Here is a 17,339-nt window from a genome sequence, read left to right as displayed (position 1 = left end):
AAATCCTTTGATTAGACCCTGTTGGAAACACCTTTTAAAAAACATGCACCTCCCTCCTGTTTTACTTCGTTGTGGGTGCAGCACTTTACTTTGCCTCTACTTGCATGTACTTGACCAACATAACACCAAAAACACCTATCAGCAGCAGTAACTTCATCGAGTGAAAGAAAATGAGGAGGAATGTCACATTGCAAACATTTAAAATTGAATATTTGACAGCGTTTACACAAAAGTGATACGTTGAATAACAGTTGAGCTGAGGGAGATTTAAAGTCTATGAAGCCATTGATGAATCCTTACACCATGTCAGTCAGACTGTCAGAGTAGTGCCACAATTCTATTATATATTGTTAAGTAACCATGTCGTTTTATCCATATTTTATGAAAACTAACACTCTTGCAACTATAGTATTGCATTACACTATGAGGGGTTTCTCTCGCTTAATCATAAACTTGTTCTGTATTTACAAAAAGGTCAATAACACCAAAGTGATGAATTCTTAAATGACTGTGAAGTTGAAGCAATATTTCATAACATTAAAAAGGCTGGGGGAAAAAAACTGCTTTGGCGATTTATTGCATGGCTGTTGCACAAGATTGCATTGTATTTTACAGGTCTGTCCACCCCCATTATTAGGCATGCTGTAGGAGACCGGAGGAGTCACGAAGCGCCACGAAGGAACGATTATTGCAAGTGTAAAACATTGAACGTATGCTAATATGGAGAGATTGGTTGATGAATGATCTGAAGAAATGGCCTCAGCAGGTAAAATGTGTCTCATCCATCTTCTGCACCCTACGTTGGTGGTGGGGCTCATGACCATGCCAGTCTATCTCAAGGCAAACACAGAGAGCCAAAAAGTCACATGCACATACTGTTAACCAAATGAAAGATACCAATAAGCTTCAAATTCTGCCTGGACTGTTGGAGGAAAGTGTAGAAGACCCACACATGCACAAGGAGATCATGGAAAGGTTACCGGGCTTGAGTATTCTTAAGGTGTTATTTCCCAAATGGGCAGGCCACAAAATGTGTGTAAATAGTTGAAATAACATCATCTGCAATCTGGATAGTTTGATGTGATTTAAAAAAAATAAAAATAAAAAAAATAAACTCTTTTATTGTGCCTGATGATTGAAGCTAATTAACCACACACTCTCACACGTGTATTCATTGTGTCATCGAGATATAAAGGTCTTTATTAGAATTTATTTCACTTTGGCCTATGGATTTGAAGTGCCCAGTGCACTGTGTGAGCAGCAGCAGGAAGAGGAGGAGGAGGAGGAGGAGGAGGAGAAGGAAGAAGAGGAGGAGGAGGAGGAGGAGGAGGAGGAGGAGGAGGAAGAGGAGAGGATCAGAGGAGGAGGAGGTGAGAGGTTGCAGATTAGTTTCACGGCACATGATGCTGCTACTGCTGCTGCTGTTGCTGCTGCTGCTGTTGCTGCTGCTGCACAGGCTCCGGATCGCTCCATCCAGCCCTCCCTCGGAGAGAATGGAAAAAACAAGGAGTGGTTATGTGATTCCCCACAAGCAGGAGCAGAAGCGCACTGTGGAGAAAGGAATAACAGGGGAGGAGGGGGGGCGTTTCCCTGCACAACAGAGCCGATCCTCACACTTCAGCATGGATACCGTGCATGGCATATCGTGCAGGCTCTCACTAACGTGGACGTGGCGGTAAGTTAAATATTTATATATTCTTTATTCCGCTTTGATTTAAACGGTTACAAAACCAGACATGGGCACAGTTCCTATGCGGCCATATACATATGTAATCACTTCACACTTTCGATCATTGAAGATATTCATTGACATTCCTTGAAGTGAAGGAAGCAAGACTTGTGGATTGAAGGTGTTTTTAGTAGGTTTTATTGCACAGCGTGGCACGAGATTACCGAACCGATCAATTCCTTGTTGCCACGCTTTATGATCTGATAACTAAACAGGTTGGTCCCAGCAGCATCACCCCCATGTGCCTATCAAATCACTTGATGAGGATTGCACCTGAACCGCCTTTTTCTTTCTTTTTTTCTTTCTTTCTTTCTTTCTTTCTTTCTTTCTTTCTTTCTTTCTTTCTTTCTTTCTTTCTTTCTTTCTTTCTTTCTTGCTTTCTTTCTTTCTTTCTTTCTTTCTTCCTTTCGTTCTTTCTTTTGTATCTTGTTGGCTTTAAAGACAAGATGCTTCAAACCTCTTCCACATTCCCTGCAAAGGGTTAAAGATTCAATCCACGCCTGCCACCGAACTGGGTTCTCCTTGTCAGTGGCAGCGGATGTATTTACAAACAAAGAAAGCTTAATATCCAAGCTTGTCACGTAGAGGGACAGGTGCTGGCTATCTGCAATTTTACAGTGGTGTGTGTGGTTGTGTTGTTATCTAGGCCAATAGGCCAACTGGAGCCTCTTTTTTTTTTTTGCATTAAGGCCCCTGCTAGATTAATGGAGCCAAAGAGGCTCTGTTAAGTTTGTCACTGAAAGTTGGAGGGTACTTTCCTATTCTGCACTCAAGGCTGAATTTGTTGCAAGAGTCATCATTGGGTCATTTATTTTTTGTCTGTGTGGTGACTATTCAACTCCACACTGTTGCTGAAATGACTGGATGGATTTGCTGTTGCAGGCATAAGCATAAACATCCTCATAACAGCGCCTTTAGTTCCAAGCAATTAAGCAGTAATGTGCAAGCAGCATTGGCCCAGCATCCGCTCAGTCTCCGTCTCCGTCTCAAAACCCCATCTTGTTTTTTGCCCCTGGCACAGCCACTTGTGATTCTGTAGCCTATGTGAAATACCAGGTACATTAAAGAATTGATAAGTCTGTTGCATCAGACATAAATATGAAACACAGACCGATTTTCTTTCATTAGGCCCTCCAGCTGGAGCCAGTTCATGTTCAATCAAGTCAATTCGGGAAATGGATTTTCTTATGAATGCAAACCAGATGTCTTTGACTATGAAATACGATTCTTACTGGGTCTGCACAGCAATTATTGTGGATGGAATTGTTGAAAATAAGTGAAAACAGGATGACATACATGGATGCAAAAGTGAAAGTGAGCCTGAAAGAAAAAAAAAAAGGGCCCAGCCATCCATACATTCAGAAGAACTGCTGCAGGCACACCCATATTTGAGTGTCATGCTATCATAGCTTCACACAGCTTCACACCCACATACATGGCTAAAACCACACTGAAGCGTGCCTTCAAATTAAACAAAGACATTCCAGTGACACAGAGCAGACACAGACCAGTCCTGTGTAGTGAAGAGGGCAGCAGCAGGGTGTATTTTTACACCAGATCTCTGACACCTACGTACATCTCTTCACAGCTCTTGGTGAGAACAGAAGACACGTCCACTTGAGTTGTCATCAGCAGCAGCTCAGACATGGACAATTGGGATGGAGGTAGAGACAAGAGGCAAACGGGGGGTGAAGGTAGAAGACTTAAAGGAGGGTAGGTAATGAGGGAGATGTCAAGACATGACACTCGATGTGAGGGCTGCGGATAGTTTCTGTACTTTTTTTTCCCCTTCCAATGACAGCAGGTTAGGAAGCAGGTGAAAAGGTTGGAGTATGGTAACTCGAGGAGTGTCAGGTTTCATAGCGCACAGGCATACAGTGTGTGTGTGTGTGTGTGTGTGTGTGTGTGTGTGTGTGTGTGTGTGTGTGTGTGTGTGTGTGTGTGTGTGTGTGTGTGTGTGTGTGTGTGTGTGTGTGTGAATGGATAAACATGTTAATCTGAGGACAAGAAAAGTAAAGGAGAGAGAGAGAGAGATTGAAGAGGCAAACATGGGACAGGAGTGGCAATGGATCACAATTATTGGAGATGAAAGGTTAAGAGGAAAAGTGAGAGGACGAGAAAAAAGAAAAAGAGGAAGACAGTCAAGTCATGTTTGTAAACTCGCAGGAGTTTTCCAGAGGGAGCTGTCTGTGGTGCTGATGCAATCCCAGTCTCCCACACCTACCCCCCTATTCCCGATGACTCCTCTTCTCCCTCGTTCTCTCCTCCTCAGCTGTTGACTGACAGTTACTGTGTCTCTAATTGGCAAGTGTGGATAGCGGCGAGTCGAGCTAATTCTCCATGGGACAGACCAAGAAAAAGAGACGTTGTGTAGAGGTGGAGAAGTAGATGGGGGGACATACCCAGGGAGTCTTCCGACAATAGCTGAGGCGAGAGGAGACAAAGAAAGCAAGAGGGAGATAGATGGTAGAAAGGAGTGGAAAATGGAATGAATGAAAAGAGTAGGCGGGCAGGAGAAGGAGGAGGGATGGAGGTGTAGGTGAGGGCTGAACATCTGTCTGGTAATCACTCTCTCCCTTCTCTACAGAGTAACACATACTGACACCTATTTGATAATTGGTGAGCCTGCCCTCTCCCTCAGTGCTCGGCTAAACGATTGCTTGATACTGGGGAGAGTAGAGGGACTCGCTGTTGGCAGTGTGATCTGTTTACTTGGTGCAGCTCAGGTACAGCACGCTGCCTGGTGTGTGTGTGTGTGTGTGTGTGTGTGTGTGTGTGTGTGTGTGTGTGTGTGTGTGTGTGTGTGTGTGTGTGTGTGTGTGTGTGTGTGTGTGTGTGTGTGTGTGTGTGTGTGTGTGTGTGTGTGTGTAATTCTTGCGTAAATCGTACAATCAAGTTGTTAGTCTGACAATGTGCTCAATGTGTGAGTGCATGCATACAACGTGTACTAAAACCAAAGAACAACATGGCTGTAATGTCATTAATAGATACATTTGATCTCTTTGTCTCTTGCGTCGCAGGTACTCTCCTTACAGGTCTGCCTCCACACAGACCTCGTCTCCCCAAAACTGCAATCTCTTTCCGAGTGCAGGAGCTAAAAAGAAGTGCACGGGAGAGACAACAGCGAGCTGCACGGACGAAAGGAGGGACAAAAGACTGGAGGGGAGGAGGTGGGCACCTTTGCTCCGGTCTCGGCCACGGGTATTCTTGGGTTGATAATACAGATGTGGATGTTATTGCTTGAGAATACGCGTAGTCGAGTGGAAGCTTTGTCATCAAGAATGGACCAAATCTAGAGCTCCTTTCAGAGCGCTACACAGTTACCAGAGAAACATATGTAAATGTATCGTCACACTGAGGAGGTCATACAGACATATGGTGGTTTTTAATTACACACCTCCCGTTGGATTTTTCCTTCTTTTTTTATGAGAAAGGCTTACTTTGTTCAATTGGAAAGGTTTTTAAATAGAATGCAATCAGGGCTAGCCAGGTACCCATATCAAATCCAGCCAGTGAAAAGGTTTTATCATCGCAGCTTTATCAACCATGTCACTCGTTACACCTGTGGAGGAAATGAGTTTGTGTCATTGGCCAGAGTCTGCCTCTCCTGTGGAGGCGCCAATGGGGAAGTCTTGCGCCGTACCAGTAAGCTAAACCCCAGGGCATTAGTTCAGGGGGCTTAACACAAAAGTCCTCAGACTCAGACGTTAATTCCAAACCTTCTTGATTACATACCCTTTTCACTCAGTCGTGTACACAAGCAATCCCATAATCTTATCAGTTGATGGCTGTCTTTCACAGCCCTTCACACCCTCGCTCTGAACATTTTGCCCATGCCGAACAGAAATTTTAAAGTTGGCGACGAGGCTGCTCGGCAGGCTGCTTGTGGGTTCTTGGCCGTAAACGGCTGCGATGCCACGGGATGGAACTTTATAACTCTGCATAACCATCAACCCACTGCACTACCAGCTTCTCTTGCATTCCTATTTTTGTCTCCTCTTGCTAAAAATGTGTGAGAGTTTGATGCCTGTAGCAGCAACAGGAGACAGTAACACATGAGGACATGTCAAGGCTTGCACCCGTGGCTGACATTTCAGCGTTCAGCTCAGCTGACTGGCTGTCGTGATGGAGATTCAGACCCACACATACACACAAACATAATATACATGCCAGTGGGGAAATAGGGAATTGATAGATCTTATGAAAATACAAATATATCACATACATATGAATGCACACACATTGCAGCAGCTGGGTTCACAGGGTCCATGTGCCAGTAGGGAAATAAGAGATTGACTGATTTTATGGGCAACTATTTTTAGTCAGAATGATGGATGTTTATGTCTTTTATTGATCTCGTTGGGGGGTGAGTTTGAAGAGTTCTTGGACGATGGGGCGGGCTGATTAATCAGGTAGCAGACGTGTTGGAATAAAACATCCCGAATTACATTTTTGGTACATTAGCATTATTGCTAAGTATCATAAATTAGAAAAATAACATTTCATTGCAAATTCAGCAATACATTAGCATCTCTTTGTGCCTGTGATAAATTGCACTTGTATAATTTACACTTCAATTATTTCTTTCTACTGTGTAAGCAAATCTGTGCGGCTATGTAATTATGTTTTATACAGATTTAACTCAGATGTGTAGACTTGTTGATTGGGCAAAGCAATTTCTATGGTCTTGTGTGTATTATGTGTGTGTGCTTCTAAGCAACAAAATGACTATTGTGAGCACAGCTCCAGGTGCCTAGCAACCAAATTGCTCTGTTTCCTTGGCAACAGTTGCCTCGCACTCACTGTGTGGGTGATTGGCAGCCTTGACAACGGAGACGGAGTGACACTTGACCTCGCGTGCTGAATGGGAGAGGAGAAGGAAGGAGCGAGAAATAGAAGAGAGGGGGAGGGAGTGGGAGGGGACATGCGGAGACAGAGGAGAGACTAAGTGATAATCATTCTCCATTGTAATCATCCTCCAGCATGTTTCATAAGGCGTCGTCAAAACCTCTCCAGCTGGGGTCCATCATCAAACACAATACACAGTGCAGTGCGCACATGCACGGACACACTCTTCCTGGGTGGAGAGCCACGCCAGGCACTCCACATCTCATCTATTATCACTCAGCCCTGCCTGGTGCACAACCTTGCTACACTGTGTCTTCTTTCATTTATGCTCTGCTACATCCTGTGCACTGTGGGGATGAATGAATACTGGACTCCCAAAAATGTGTCCCACATGCCTCTGGACCTGAGATCAGGAGCAGCACACAGAGATGTTTTGCTTTTTTGCTAAATGCTGCCAGTGGTCTTCGGCACATTCAAATGTGACTGCCGTAATTACTCAAATGTGTGTTGTCAGGATTCTCTATGGACTCACTCTGTGACTGAGTGTGATTTCATTTTACAAGTTTCTTTGTGGGAAGGAAAAAAAAAAACATTTTTTGGAACTTACAATCCCGTGTATAAAAAAAAATAATGGTGTACCAGCACAAAGACACACACACACACCCACCCACCCACACACACACAATAAATCTTGTGCAGCAGAACTTCAAAAGCACGTAAATCTGAATGTATAATCCCATTACTGATACTAACAAAAAATAAATCATTTGAATTTTCTCCTATTGTACCAAACTAGGTTGTTGACAGTTGACTGTATAGGTTTTAGGTGAACTGGTGTCTTTAAATTGGCCGTGAATGTCTGACTGTACTGACCCTATGATGGACTCATGGTCTGTCTGGGTGTACCCTCATCTACCTTCATCCATTTTCAGCTGGGATTGGCTCCGGCACACTTCAAACCAAATGTTTCACACTGACCTGCTAACTCACTTATCTTAACCTTAAAATGGCGGGTGGAGTTAGTGTGGATGTGCTTAATCAGCATCAGTCGAACCATCTACCAGCAGCAGTTGATTAAAGCTGCAGACAAGATGGTTGGATGGATGCAATATATTTACTCCAAAGATGAAGCTCCATTTGTTACCAGCTGGTGGTGCTCAGTACCACATTAAAGATTCTCAGTATATTCTGATGAAGCTCCACGTTTGGTGTAGTTTTCGGTCTTATTCTTATAAAGAAAACATTTTCAAATTATCATAAAAAAAATGCAGAAGTATATTTTTTTAGGAAAAAACTTTATTTCCAACAAAAAAAAAAAGATTGCATCATACCAAGTTTTCTTTTTTTTTAAACAAAATGCATTACACATACAAAGTGAGACTCACCACCGCGGTAGGTGACACCTTCCTTCTCCGATACAATCATCCTGCCATGAACTGTGTGGTTGAAAGCCATCTCAGTAAATCCAGGATTTCTCTAACTTATGAGTCAACTTCAGATTTACTTTATATTTTCGGCCAAAGCATCAATCCAAAATACTTAATTTAATGATGAACAAAAATAAAGCTGACATACTCATGATAGTGTCAAATAATTTCTTTATTTCCCTGATTAAACTTATGTAGGAAAACACTTTCCAACACTGGTCTCTGCACAAGAAAACAATTTAAACATTGCCATCTGCATAAATGAGAATGCTAATAAAAATATTCGACTTTCTAGTTCTAAATTTATGATCCAAAACTGTATGAGCATGGTTGCTTAAAAAAAAAAAAGGGTAAATCTATAAAATCAGCAGCAAATCTATTCTTTTTTCTCATTACAGCAGGATCACTTTATACAGTGTTGTACAGATGAACGCATGAGGATAAGAGGTGTTTGTAATTATAGTTATATCAAAGCGTGACCGCATACGTTTATCTAAAATGGACAAATTAACATCCACCTCAAGAAGTTTGGCCCTGCAGTCTGCAGGAAAATATTCACATCCTGCTGTGGCTGTCAGGAGTCAAGAAAAACGTATGTGTACTTTGTGTTGTCAGCCTTTAAATGCTTCTTGTTTCTTTAATTACATATATTTGTCTTTCTCATCAAGAAGCGAGGCTGTGATGTCTTTCATGATGAGTTGTGTTTAATTTGACAAACGTATTCAGCCATTAAAAAGTACCTGGATGCATTTTATGGATAATATTGAACTCAAAAAACGTCCAACTCAAATATCTTTGACATCTAGTCAATAAACTCATTTTGAAAACTCGCAGTGTTGCCGGATGTGTGGAGATCAAATTATGCAATAAATCTCAGAAATCAAAACTGGAGTGGTTAGTTGAAGACTTACAGAGGAAGGGGAGCATTCAGAAATGTTCACAGTATTTTGTGGATGAGGACGTCACAGTGAGACTGCTGTTCACAGAGCGGTTAATGTGTAGATTTATAATTAAAGTCTCAATAATGTCCTCTGACTGATGTCAGGCCAACTGCAGAGTGAATGTCCATCGTCCTAATGTTCTGGAAATGCCTCCAGCTCACTGAAAAGCTACTGGTTGGCTGACTCACAGGCATCTATCCAATCACTGTAGACATCGACCGGCTCCGACAGATCTGAGGAGCAATTGATTAAGGACAAAAAGAGGTATGTTGCTTAAAAGAAAAGCTCATATAAATACAGAGGGCTGTTAGCTTCGACGATAATGCAATGTAGATGGAAGGACACAAAACTCTCGCCAAACCTCGTTTGTATTTACAATGGAGATGAGAGACAATGCACTCAGTAGTAAATTACGTGAACTAAAACAATCGATCATTTTTAAACTGGTGCACACTTTGAGATGACTGAGAAAGCATTCTCGGATACAGCCTATTATTTTAATTAGCATTTTGATGAGTTTAACTGTAATTATCCAATGAATAGAAATAAGCCCAAAGTGTCATACTTACACTTGTTACATTTTGTTTCTGATGTTTAAACCACGTAACTGACCTGCTTCAGTGATCTATAATATTGTTACGATGATCAGTCAATTTAATGGGATGCAACTTCAAACTGATGGAAACAAGATTTTGGACAGCAATCATCATTTTGCAATTTCACTGTCAGCATGTAACCATCATAGTCACATCTTAAAAATGACAAATGTTGCACGTTTGTCAGGGAAACATACTGGTGTGTGTGTCTGTGTGTAAATATATATATATATATGTATTTATTTTTTGAAATATATGAAGTGTAATGCATTTTACAAGACAACCATTGTTTCTCCTGTCTTCATAGAAAAGATGTGATTCTGTGATGAGTGTGAAGGCTCCCTTGTTTAGATTGTTATTCAAAGTCTACTGACATGAAACAGTAAGACCTTGAATTACAATAAACAGAATAAATTAGAGAACCACCTGTTGTCACTTAAAGTTTCAAGCCAAGGAGACTTGTTATCATCTCACCAGGCACCATGACAACTGAGCAAACTCAAGTTGCATATAATTGTTTTTAAATTGGATTAAAAGCCCCTAAATAACCATGATATAATTCTGCACTCTGATCAAGTATAGAGTCATGTTCAAAGCCTGAATGATGCAATTAAACTTCAAAAGCCAATTCAATAACTTCACAATGAATCTTCTGCTCTCGAAAATAAGCAAATTCAGAGTTATTCTTTTCATGTGTTCGTGGCAAGCAGAATAGACAACTGTAAAAGCCCTCCAATCAATTCAAAGCATCACTGCACATGTTCTAACTGAAGTAATAATATGAACATATCCAACCTGTTCTTAGAACTTTGCACTTGCTTCCAGTTTCAACTCTAACACACAGCTCTGAATGGCCTTACACCTCAGCAGACATGGATATGTGAAATTAAATGGAACCAGGATGAACTTTCAGATCTATCTGCTGTAACTCAAACAAGATCAACCCAAAAGATCACTGCAACTATTTTGTATTAATGTAATTTGCATACATTTCTGAAATATATTTTCAAAACTGATCTCTGTAACATTGTACAGTTATTGTCAATTTAATTCCAAGCACAGTATCTTGCACTGTGTATGGAATGCACTTGTGAAATAAAGTTTGTCTTGCAGATGAAATGTACTTTTCCTGTTCCGTTGTCATTGTTCATGTGCTGTTGGATGAGAGGGAAGGATGTCATGTAAATGGAATAAAGGATACACGTGATGGGGGTCTGGAACTCCTCCAGGCATACAGTGCATGATATTATACCAGTATTTCTGCTCCTCTCCCTGTTGAAAGAACACAAGAAAATGCAGGTTGGCTGCAACCAATGACAAAGTTACAAGTGATAATGCAGACAGCTATGTTTAGACAATTGATTAGTTACATCTTGACATCACAGGACTTCTCGTGGTTGCAGAAAGGACAGGTGAACTGAGTGTCCAGGTCCCCTGTCAGTTTCTTCTTAGCCATTGGCTTCCTTTTGGACTTACGGCGACCCATTGCACTCAACCTATATCAAGCCAACGAAAGAGGGATAAACCAGGATCAGTGCTTCATAAGGAAATCACGAGCAGACAAGACAATCGGGCTCAGCGCTCCTGCTGTCATCACAGATAAGTTAGCATGCTAACGTTAGCCCGGCTGTTGATATTTTTTTCAGAATAAATCTTCCCACTGTGAAAAGCAGGGTCGCATTATACGGAAACCGCCACGAAAGCGCATTTAAGTAGGCTTCCGCCAACAGTACACGGGGACGTCAACAGTAGTTCTCAGGAGTAAGTTAGTGAAACTTTCATGTGTTTACCTTCTACTTGACGATAATACACGTTGCAGAACCAAAGACACACGGCTTCCGTAAAGACCCAGCACGGGCACCCGGGAGCGCTCTCTGATTGGACGACAGATTACACTTCGCTGACACTATTGGCTTTCGAACACGTCACTTATGTTAGTTAAAAAAAATGTTTGAATCGAGAGAATTGCTTCAAATTGCTTTCTCTATGTCACATTTTAAACAGCTGGTTTACTATTCTTTTAAATATATCAAAAAGCTAGAGGCTAAGGTCGTTAAGGACATGCAAAGAAAAATAATTTCAACTTCACTCGGATAAGTTTAGATTGAATTAGAATGCGAAAGGAACAAAATTCGAATGTTAAATAGATGCAATCAACTTTTTTTTCGTAGATGTAATCAACTTGACGCGTTTCAAATAAGTCGTTTTTACGTCACAGATGACGTTCGGGGTTTGTTTGGGGAGTTCCTTCACAGAGTCGGTTGCCAGTTGTGCGGGTTCCTGGAATGTTTTGAACTACTTTTTAAGTGCCGCGGAGTATTAGCTGATAGCTGTCCCACCAAACTATATTTAAAGATTTGACACATAAAAAAATAAATAATAATTTATTTTAATTTTTTTTTTAACCAAAAAAAGAAAAAGTTACATGATGATCTATCAATATGGGGGAAAGCAGATAATCATCAAATATTCATATTGAGCTGCCAAATCTGAATCTTGGCTTACATGCAGACAAATTGAATGATCACGGTGATAAACTTGTTGTGAGTTGCATTTTCAAACGGTTTACAAACGGTTGCATTTTCAAAACCAGTCGACATGGTTTTTGAATCATTTGGATTTCTAAGTGGTGGTTAGTTCAAGTTTGTCTCTCAGATCTGGCAACCCTGCACATGGTAAGCTTCTGGCGCTCTTCCACAAGCGTGTTTCAAAGTTTCTTCTTTAAATATAATACTTTACTATAATACCTTAAAACTTAATTGTTTGGTTCGTATCAGCGCACATTTGCACGGAAAGCCAATGTTCAGTGTTTGATGAGAAATCACCCAATAATTACCAAAGCTAATGAAACGATTAGCATAACTTGTTAATACCAAACATGAGCATCACTTACTCTTGATTAATCAACGTGGTAAAGTGAATAGTTGAGTCTGTTATCGTAAGGTAAGTGGACTGATTATCTCATTTTTAAAAAAACATAAAAAAAACATGTCACGCTTAAAGTTCTCCATCGGGATTGCTGCTAAATAGTTTGGTTATTTTTCAGTTTGCTGATCATTTGCTAGCAGCATCACTCCCTGATGTGATGTTTTAAATACAATGATTTATCAAAACCAGACAAACACTGCAAAGACCACGAGAGAAGTCACTTTTTTTTAAAGATTGAAATAAAGCTTTGCAAACTGCAAAACTGAATGGAAAAACTGCAGCAAAGTGCAGTTAAAATATATCAAATGAAACTAAAAAAAAAATAATAATAAAGACAAAAACGCAGGGCTGCACAGAGGTGTAGTGGTGAGTACTTTCATCTAACTGCACGAATATCCCCAGTTCTGGGTCTGCATGTTCTCCCTGTGCATGTATGTTTTTCCTCCTGGTACTGTCAATTCCGAGAGCAGTCCAAATACTAGAGTTTAAGATTAATATGTGATTGTAAAATTGTTGGTAGGCATGCCTGGGTGTGCGTATGTGTATGTATGTGTATGGTTAAACAAATCTTTGTCTTTGCCCCGTGATGTCCAGGGTGTATTTTGCCATTTCAGTGTTTACTTAAATAACTTGTTTGACAACCATTCAAACAATTCTCCAAAGTGAGGCCATGGGGATAATCTAAGAGTTACATTATCACATAATGATAATAACACTAATGCAGCAAAGTCATATCGCTTTCTAAAATGTATTCACGATTTGTAAATTTATCAATTAAACAGATCTGTGACTAATATGAAGAAAAGTCAATATTTGCAATTGCCACCATTTTTTTTAAACATAACATCATTTCCATACAGTTTTTGATTGATGTCGACAAGGGAAGTGAGCATTAAACAAATATATTGGCAAATTATCTGGAGATGTTCCATGGATTATTCAAATCCCTGTGTTTTATCAAACCTCACGCAACCTCTGATCAGGCCATTTACATACCGGTGCCCAGTCCATCACAGGGCACACGATAATGATTAAATAGCATGTATTCACAAGTGCAAAAAAACATTTGTACAATACACTCCATATATGTTGAAATAAAAGATGTTGTTCTTTCACAATGTCACCTGTTTGGCATTCAGATTTGATTTGCTTTGTTCCAGATGTTGATGTGGACAGTGAAGGAAGTTTTTCTCGGGGTGTCGACCCTCTTCGTCAGCGTGGAGCTGATCAGCTGGTTCTATTATCGCCGGAGGCCCAAAAGAACCATGAATGAGGTCCACTTCTTCCCCTCAAAGGAGGTCTGTGTGGAGCATATCTTCACCCCCTCCGTGCTTGAGTACGTGAAATATGATGGATTTATTTAAAACAAAGCTATTTATCTTTTTCCAGACGTTGGTAAAAGTGATGCGTGAGTTCAGAAAGTAGGACAAACGCTTCATTTTTTTTCTTCGCCTGGAATGACGTATTCACACTGAATTCATCCTAAAACAACGCTAACTTAACGTTTTCTTTCCTCTTTGATATTCGTCCAGTTTATGCACCTGCCCGTTGCCTCACGACATCGAGACTTCCTTCTCCCGTCTCCTCCGCCACATCCTGTCTGCGTCCTCCTCTCTGGACTTGTGTATTTTTGCATTTTCCAACATGATCCTGTGCCGAGCCATCCTCAAGCTGCATCACAGGGGCGTGGTCGTCCGAGTCCTCAGTGACAAGGACTACATCGCCATCACCGGCTCCCAGATAGGGATCCTCCGTAAGGCTGGTAAGGATACACATATAGCTGTACACCCCCCCCAAAAAAAACAAAAACAATGTGAAGTATGAATTCCTGCTGTTGGACTAAAATAGTCATTGTGACTGAAGTGTCATCAAGCCAAGAAATGTCAGAACTCCAGATGACCCAAGAGTGGCATTTATCCTCGTGGAGACATGATCTGTTAAGAAAGATTCACATCAATCTCCCGTGAGATTATTATCATTACTATTATGGACAATTCACTGAAGGTGAGGGGAAGAGTGACTCATGTGAGGTGCTCACTGTCTGTTCCTGGACTCTTTGTGTGTCATTGTCGGTAAATCACCCGGGGTCCCTCTGTGCTGAATGGAGAGATGATGGGAGGTGTTTGGGTGAATGGAGGTCGCCACTACAAGCCCTCCAATGAGTCACAGCAATAGCATACTGAAAGGTTTTGGGTCACGTGTCTGACTCTTGCCGTCTCTCTCAGCCCTACTCACTGCATCCTGAAATTACTGCCACTGTGCCGTTAAGTAAGAATTAAGTAAGTACGAAATTGGCAACCAGACAGCTAATGCTATTAGGCAAAGTGTTTCTGTGTGTTGCTTGCAAACCTCCTGAACAATCCACTCCCCTTTTCATACAGTTTGTTTTTTTGTTTTTTTGTTTTTTTCTTACTTCTGATTATCCTGAAGAAAGCTTTTATCCTCAAACTGCTGATTGTGTCTGGCACCAAATCCCTGTGGCTCGGGGTGAAGTTCACCGGTTAATATAGTGTGTTTGTGAAACAGTTTCTCCAGTCAGCCAGACAGTCATTGCACACATTTTGACAATGATTTCAAAAGGTATTGGTTTTTTTTTCTTGTCTCGGGGTTAAAAATCAGGCAGACATCTTTTCTTGCCGGTTCCATTTACTCTCACTTCAGTGTCTGTTTGGGAGGGGGGGGGACCTTTACCCAATGCGATTATGGGTATCAGGGAGACGATTTCTGGAAGAAAAACACTCTGAAAAATGACTCTGACAATCATTGCCAACATTTTGAGGGAATAGTTTTTCAGGTTTTTGACCCTTTTTTGGTGTGTGTTTTTGAAAGATCACGTTCCTGCTCCTCTTTTAGAAGAAAATACAAGTCCGGCTACGACTGTCTGAGATCAGTCGGCACAACTCAAGAGGATCAGACTATTAAGGACTTAAGAGAAGAATGATCAAATGCAGACGTGCTCCTATCAGTATTATACATTTTCAAGTTTTATGCATCACGCATGCATGGGGGAGAAATAAAAAATCAACCCTTTGTGAGGCCGTTGTGTGGTTTTTCCTGATTAAAGTGAAAATCCCACTGAACCCATGTAGAACGAGATCAGGAACTTTGAAAATATATCTTGTTATGCAAAGAATTTTATTATTGTATAAATCATCACAAAAAGGTTGGGTTTTTTTTGTGTATATTTCCTGAACTATAAATGTCCCCTGGTGCAGCTTGTGTATGATCTTCACTCCTTTACGCAAAAGGATGCTTCAGCACCTCATCTGTTGTGTGTGTGTGTCTCTCTTTCTACACTGAACTCCCCAGGGATCTGTGTGCGGTGTGACCTGGACTCTGTGTACATGCACCACAAGTTCGCAGTGGTGGACAAGCGGCTGCTCATCACCGGCTCCCTCAACTGGACACTGTCAGCAGTGCATAACAACATGGAGAACGTCATTGTGACCGATGAGCCAAACCTGATGCGGCCCTTCATCAGGGAGTTCAACAGGTTATGGGAACACAATAATAAAGGCAAGTATTTAGAGACCAGTGACTCTAAAAGTGTTGATAAATGAAAGTTTAAGAAGCAGGTGAAGTCTGGACAGTTTTGGGCCACTTTTATTTTTATATTTTGTAGTGTCAGTATTACTTAGATGTTAAACATACCAGGAGTGCAGTGAAGATTTTCCACTTTTAAACCTTTGCAGCGGTTACTATTGTCATTAATACAAAAAAAACCAAAACCTGTTTCTGGATGTCAAAAGCAATGTGGATGACAACTTCTTTTTTGTCCGTTTGTCGTTTCTAGATTCTTTTATTTCATCACAAAAGTGTTCCTTGGTCTAGCATTAAATGTGTGTATTTGCATTTTTCCTTCTGTATAGCCAATTTACAGTGAAGCTGAAAAGTGAGTTGAAGCCTATAATAATATCAAATCTAGTTCAACTTTTGTTATGTGTTTGGAAAGTTACTTGAGAAATCCAGCACCTTGTTCATTGTGTGATTCTGCAGACTCGCTGGCTGTGCATCTCTGCCAAGCGTCAATAAAAATCCTCTTTCACACCCTTGGATCTGGCAGATCTGTTGCATCATTGCCCCGCAGGTGTAGTTTCTCTCCTGCTCTGACATGACTTACTTTGTTTCAAATACACTTGACGTTTCTCAGCCACCGAAGTTGCATCTAGTTGAGACATGATCGATCCACATGAATCCTTGGTTGCTCATAATTAGCTCATTGATCGTGCCACCTTATGGGGGTGGTGGGGGCTGCCAATATCTAGATTTGTGGAACTCCACCAAAACAGCATGAGCTGCCGTGTAATAAATTGAAGCTTAGTGTTGTAAATGGTGATGTTAGACTTTATGAATCAGCTGCTAAACTCTTTCCACGGTGAACATTGATCAATTCCACTCAGAGGTCATGAGATGTGAACAGGCAGCTTCACAGAAATGTACTTCAATGTGTTCAGGGAATCCAAAAGAATTGCATCAAGCAGACGCAGTAGCGTACAGGATATCAGCCCAAATTTCTCGAAATAAACGTTAATGTTTACAATTGTCACGGGGTTAGTTCACATTTTGCAGCATTTTTTTTTTTGTTAATTTAATGAATCAACTGATTAAAAGGTGTACAACTGAATTTGTTTGTGTCAAGCTGGAATACAGTAAAGGCCCTTTTTTTTTGTTCTTTGTCTATTTGCAAACCAAGCGGTCTATATGTAGCATATTGAATATAATATTTAAGATTTGAAGTGAAGAGAATAGTTCAATAAAAGTTGGGCTGTTTATGTAAAGCTGTATAAACTGTGCCCTGCAGGACAACTATTGCCAATGAACTACTTTTTAATTAAGCCTCGACATTCATCAAGAATTATCGACCTACATT

General features: G+C 40.8%; 2 protein-coding genes across 2 annotated transcripts; one reads left to right on the top strand and one right to left on the bottom strand.

Moving 5' to 3' along the window:
- Positions 1-7,905: 7,905 nt before the first annotated feature.
- On the bottom strand, positions 7,906-11,376 carry LOC308148998 (transcription elongation factor 1 homolog). Its single transcript, XM_080520607.1, has 4 exons — positions 11,332-11,376; positions 10,912-11,037; positions 10,743-10,813; positions 7,906-9,178 (listed from the first exon to the last, which is right to left on the bottom strand). The coding sequence occupies exons 2-4, from the start codon at positions 11,025-11,027 to the stop codon at positions 9,114-9,116; spliced, it is 252 nt and encodes an 83-aa protein (XP_080376733.1). The 5' UTR covers positions 11,028-11,037; positions 11,332-11,376; the 3' UTR covers positions 7,906-9,113.
- A 2,253-nt stretch (positions 11,377-13,629) lies between these two features.
- Positions 13,630-16,029, top strand: pld6 (phospholipase D family, member 6; the record flags this gene model as incomplete). The annotated part of the gene is made up of 3 exons (XM_080521178.1): positions 13,630-13,805; positions 14,002-14,231; positions 15,779-16,029. The coding sequence occupies 3 exons, from the start codon at positions 13,630-13,632 to the stop codon at positions 16,027-16,029; spliced, it is 657 nt and encodes a 218-aa protein (XP_080377304.1).
- Positions 16,030-17,339: the final 1,310 nt, after the last annotated feature.

The sequence above is a fragment of the Blennius ocellaris genome (assembly GCF_963422515.1).
Source record: "Blennius ocellaris genome assembly, chromosome: 3".
NCBI lineage: Eukaryota > Metazoa > Chordata > Actinopteri > Blenniiformes > Blenniidae > Blennius > Blennius ocellaris.
Note: the sequence above shows the minus strand (reverse complement) of the source record. Positions and strands in the feature narration are given on the sequence as shown.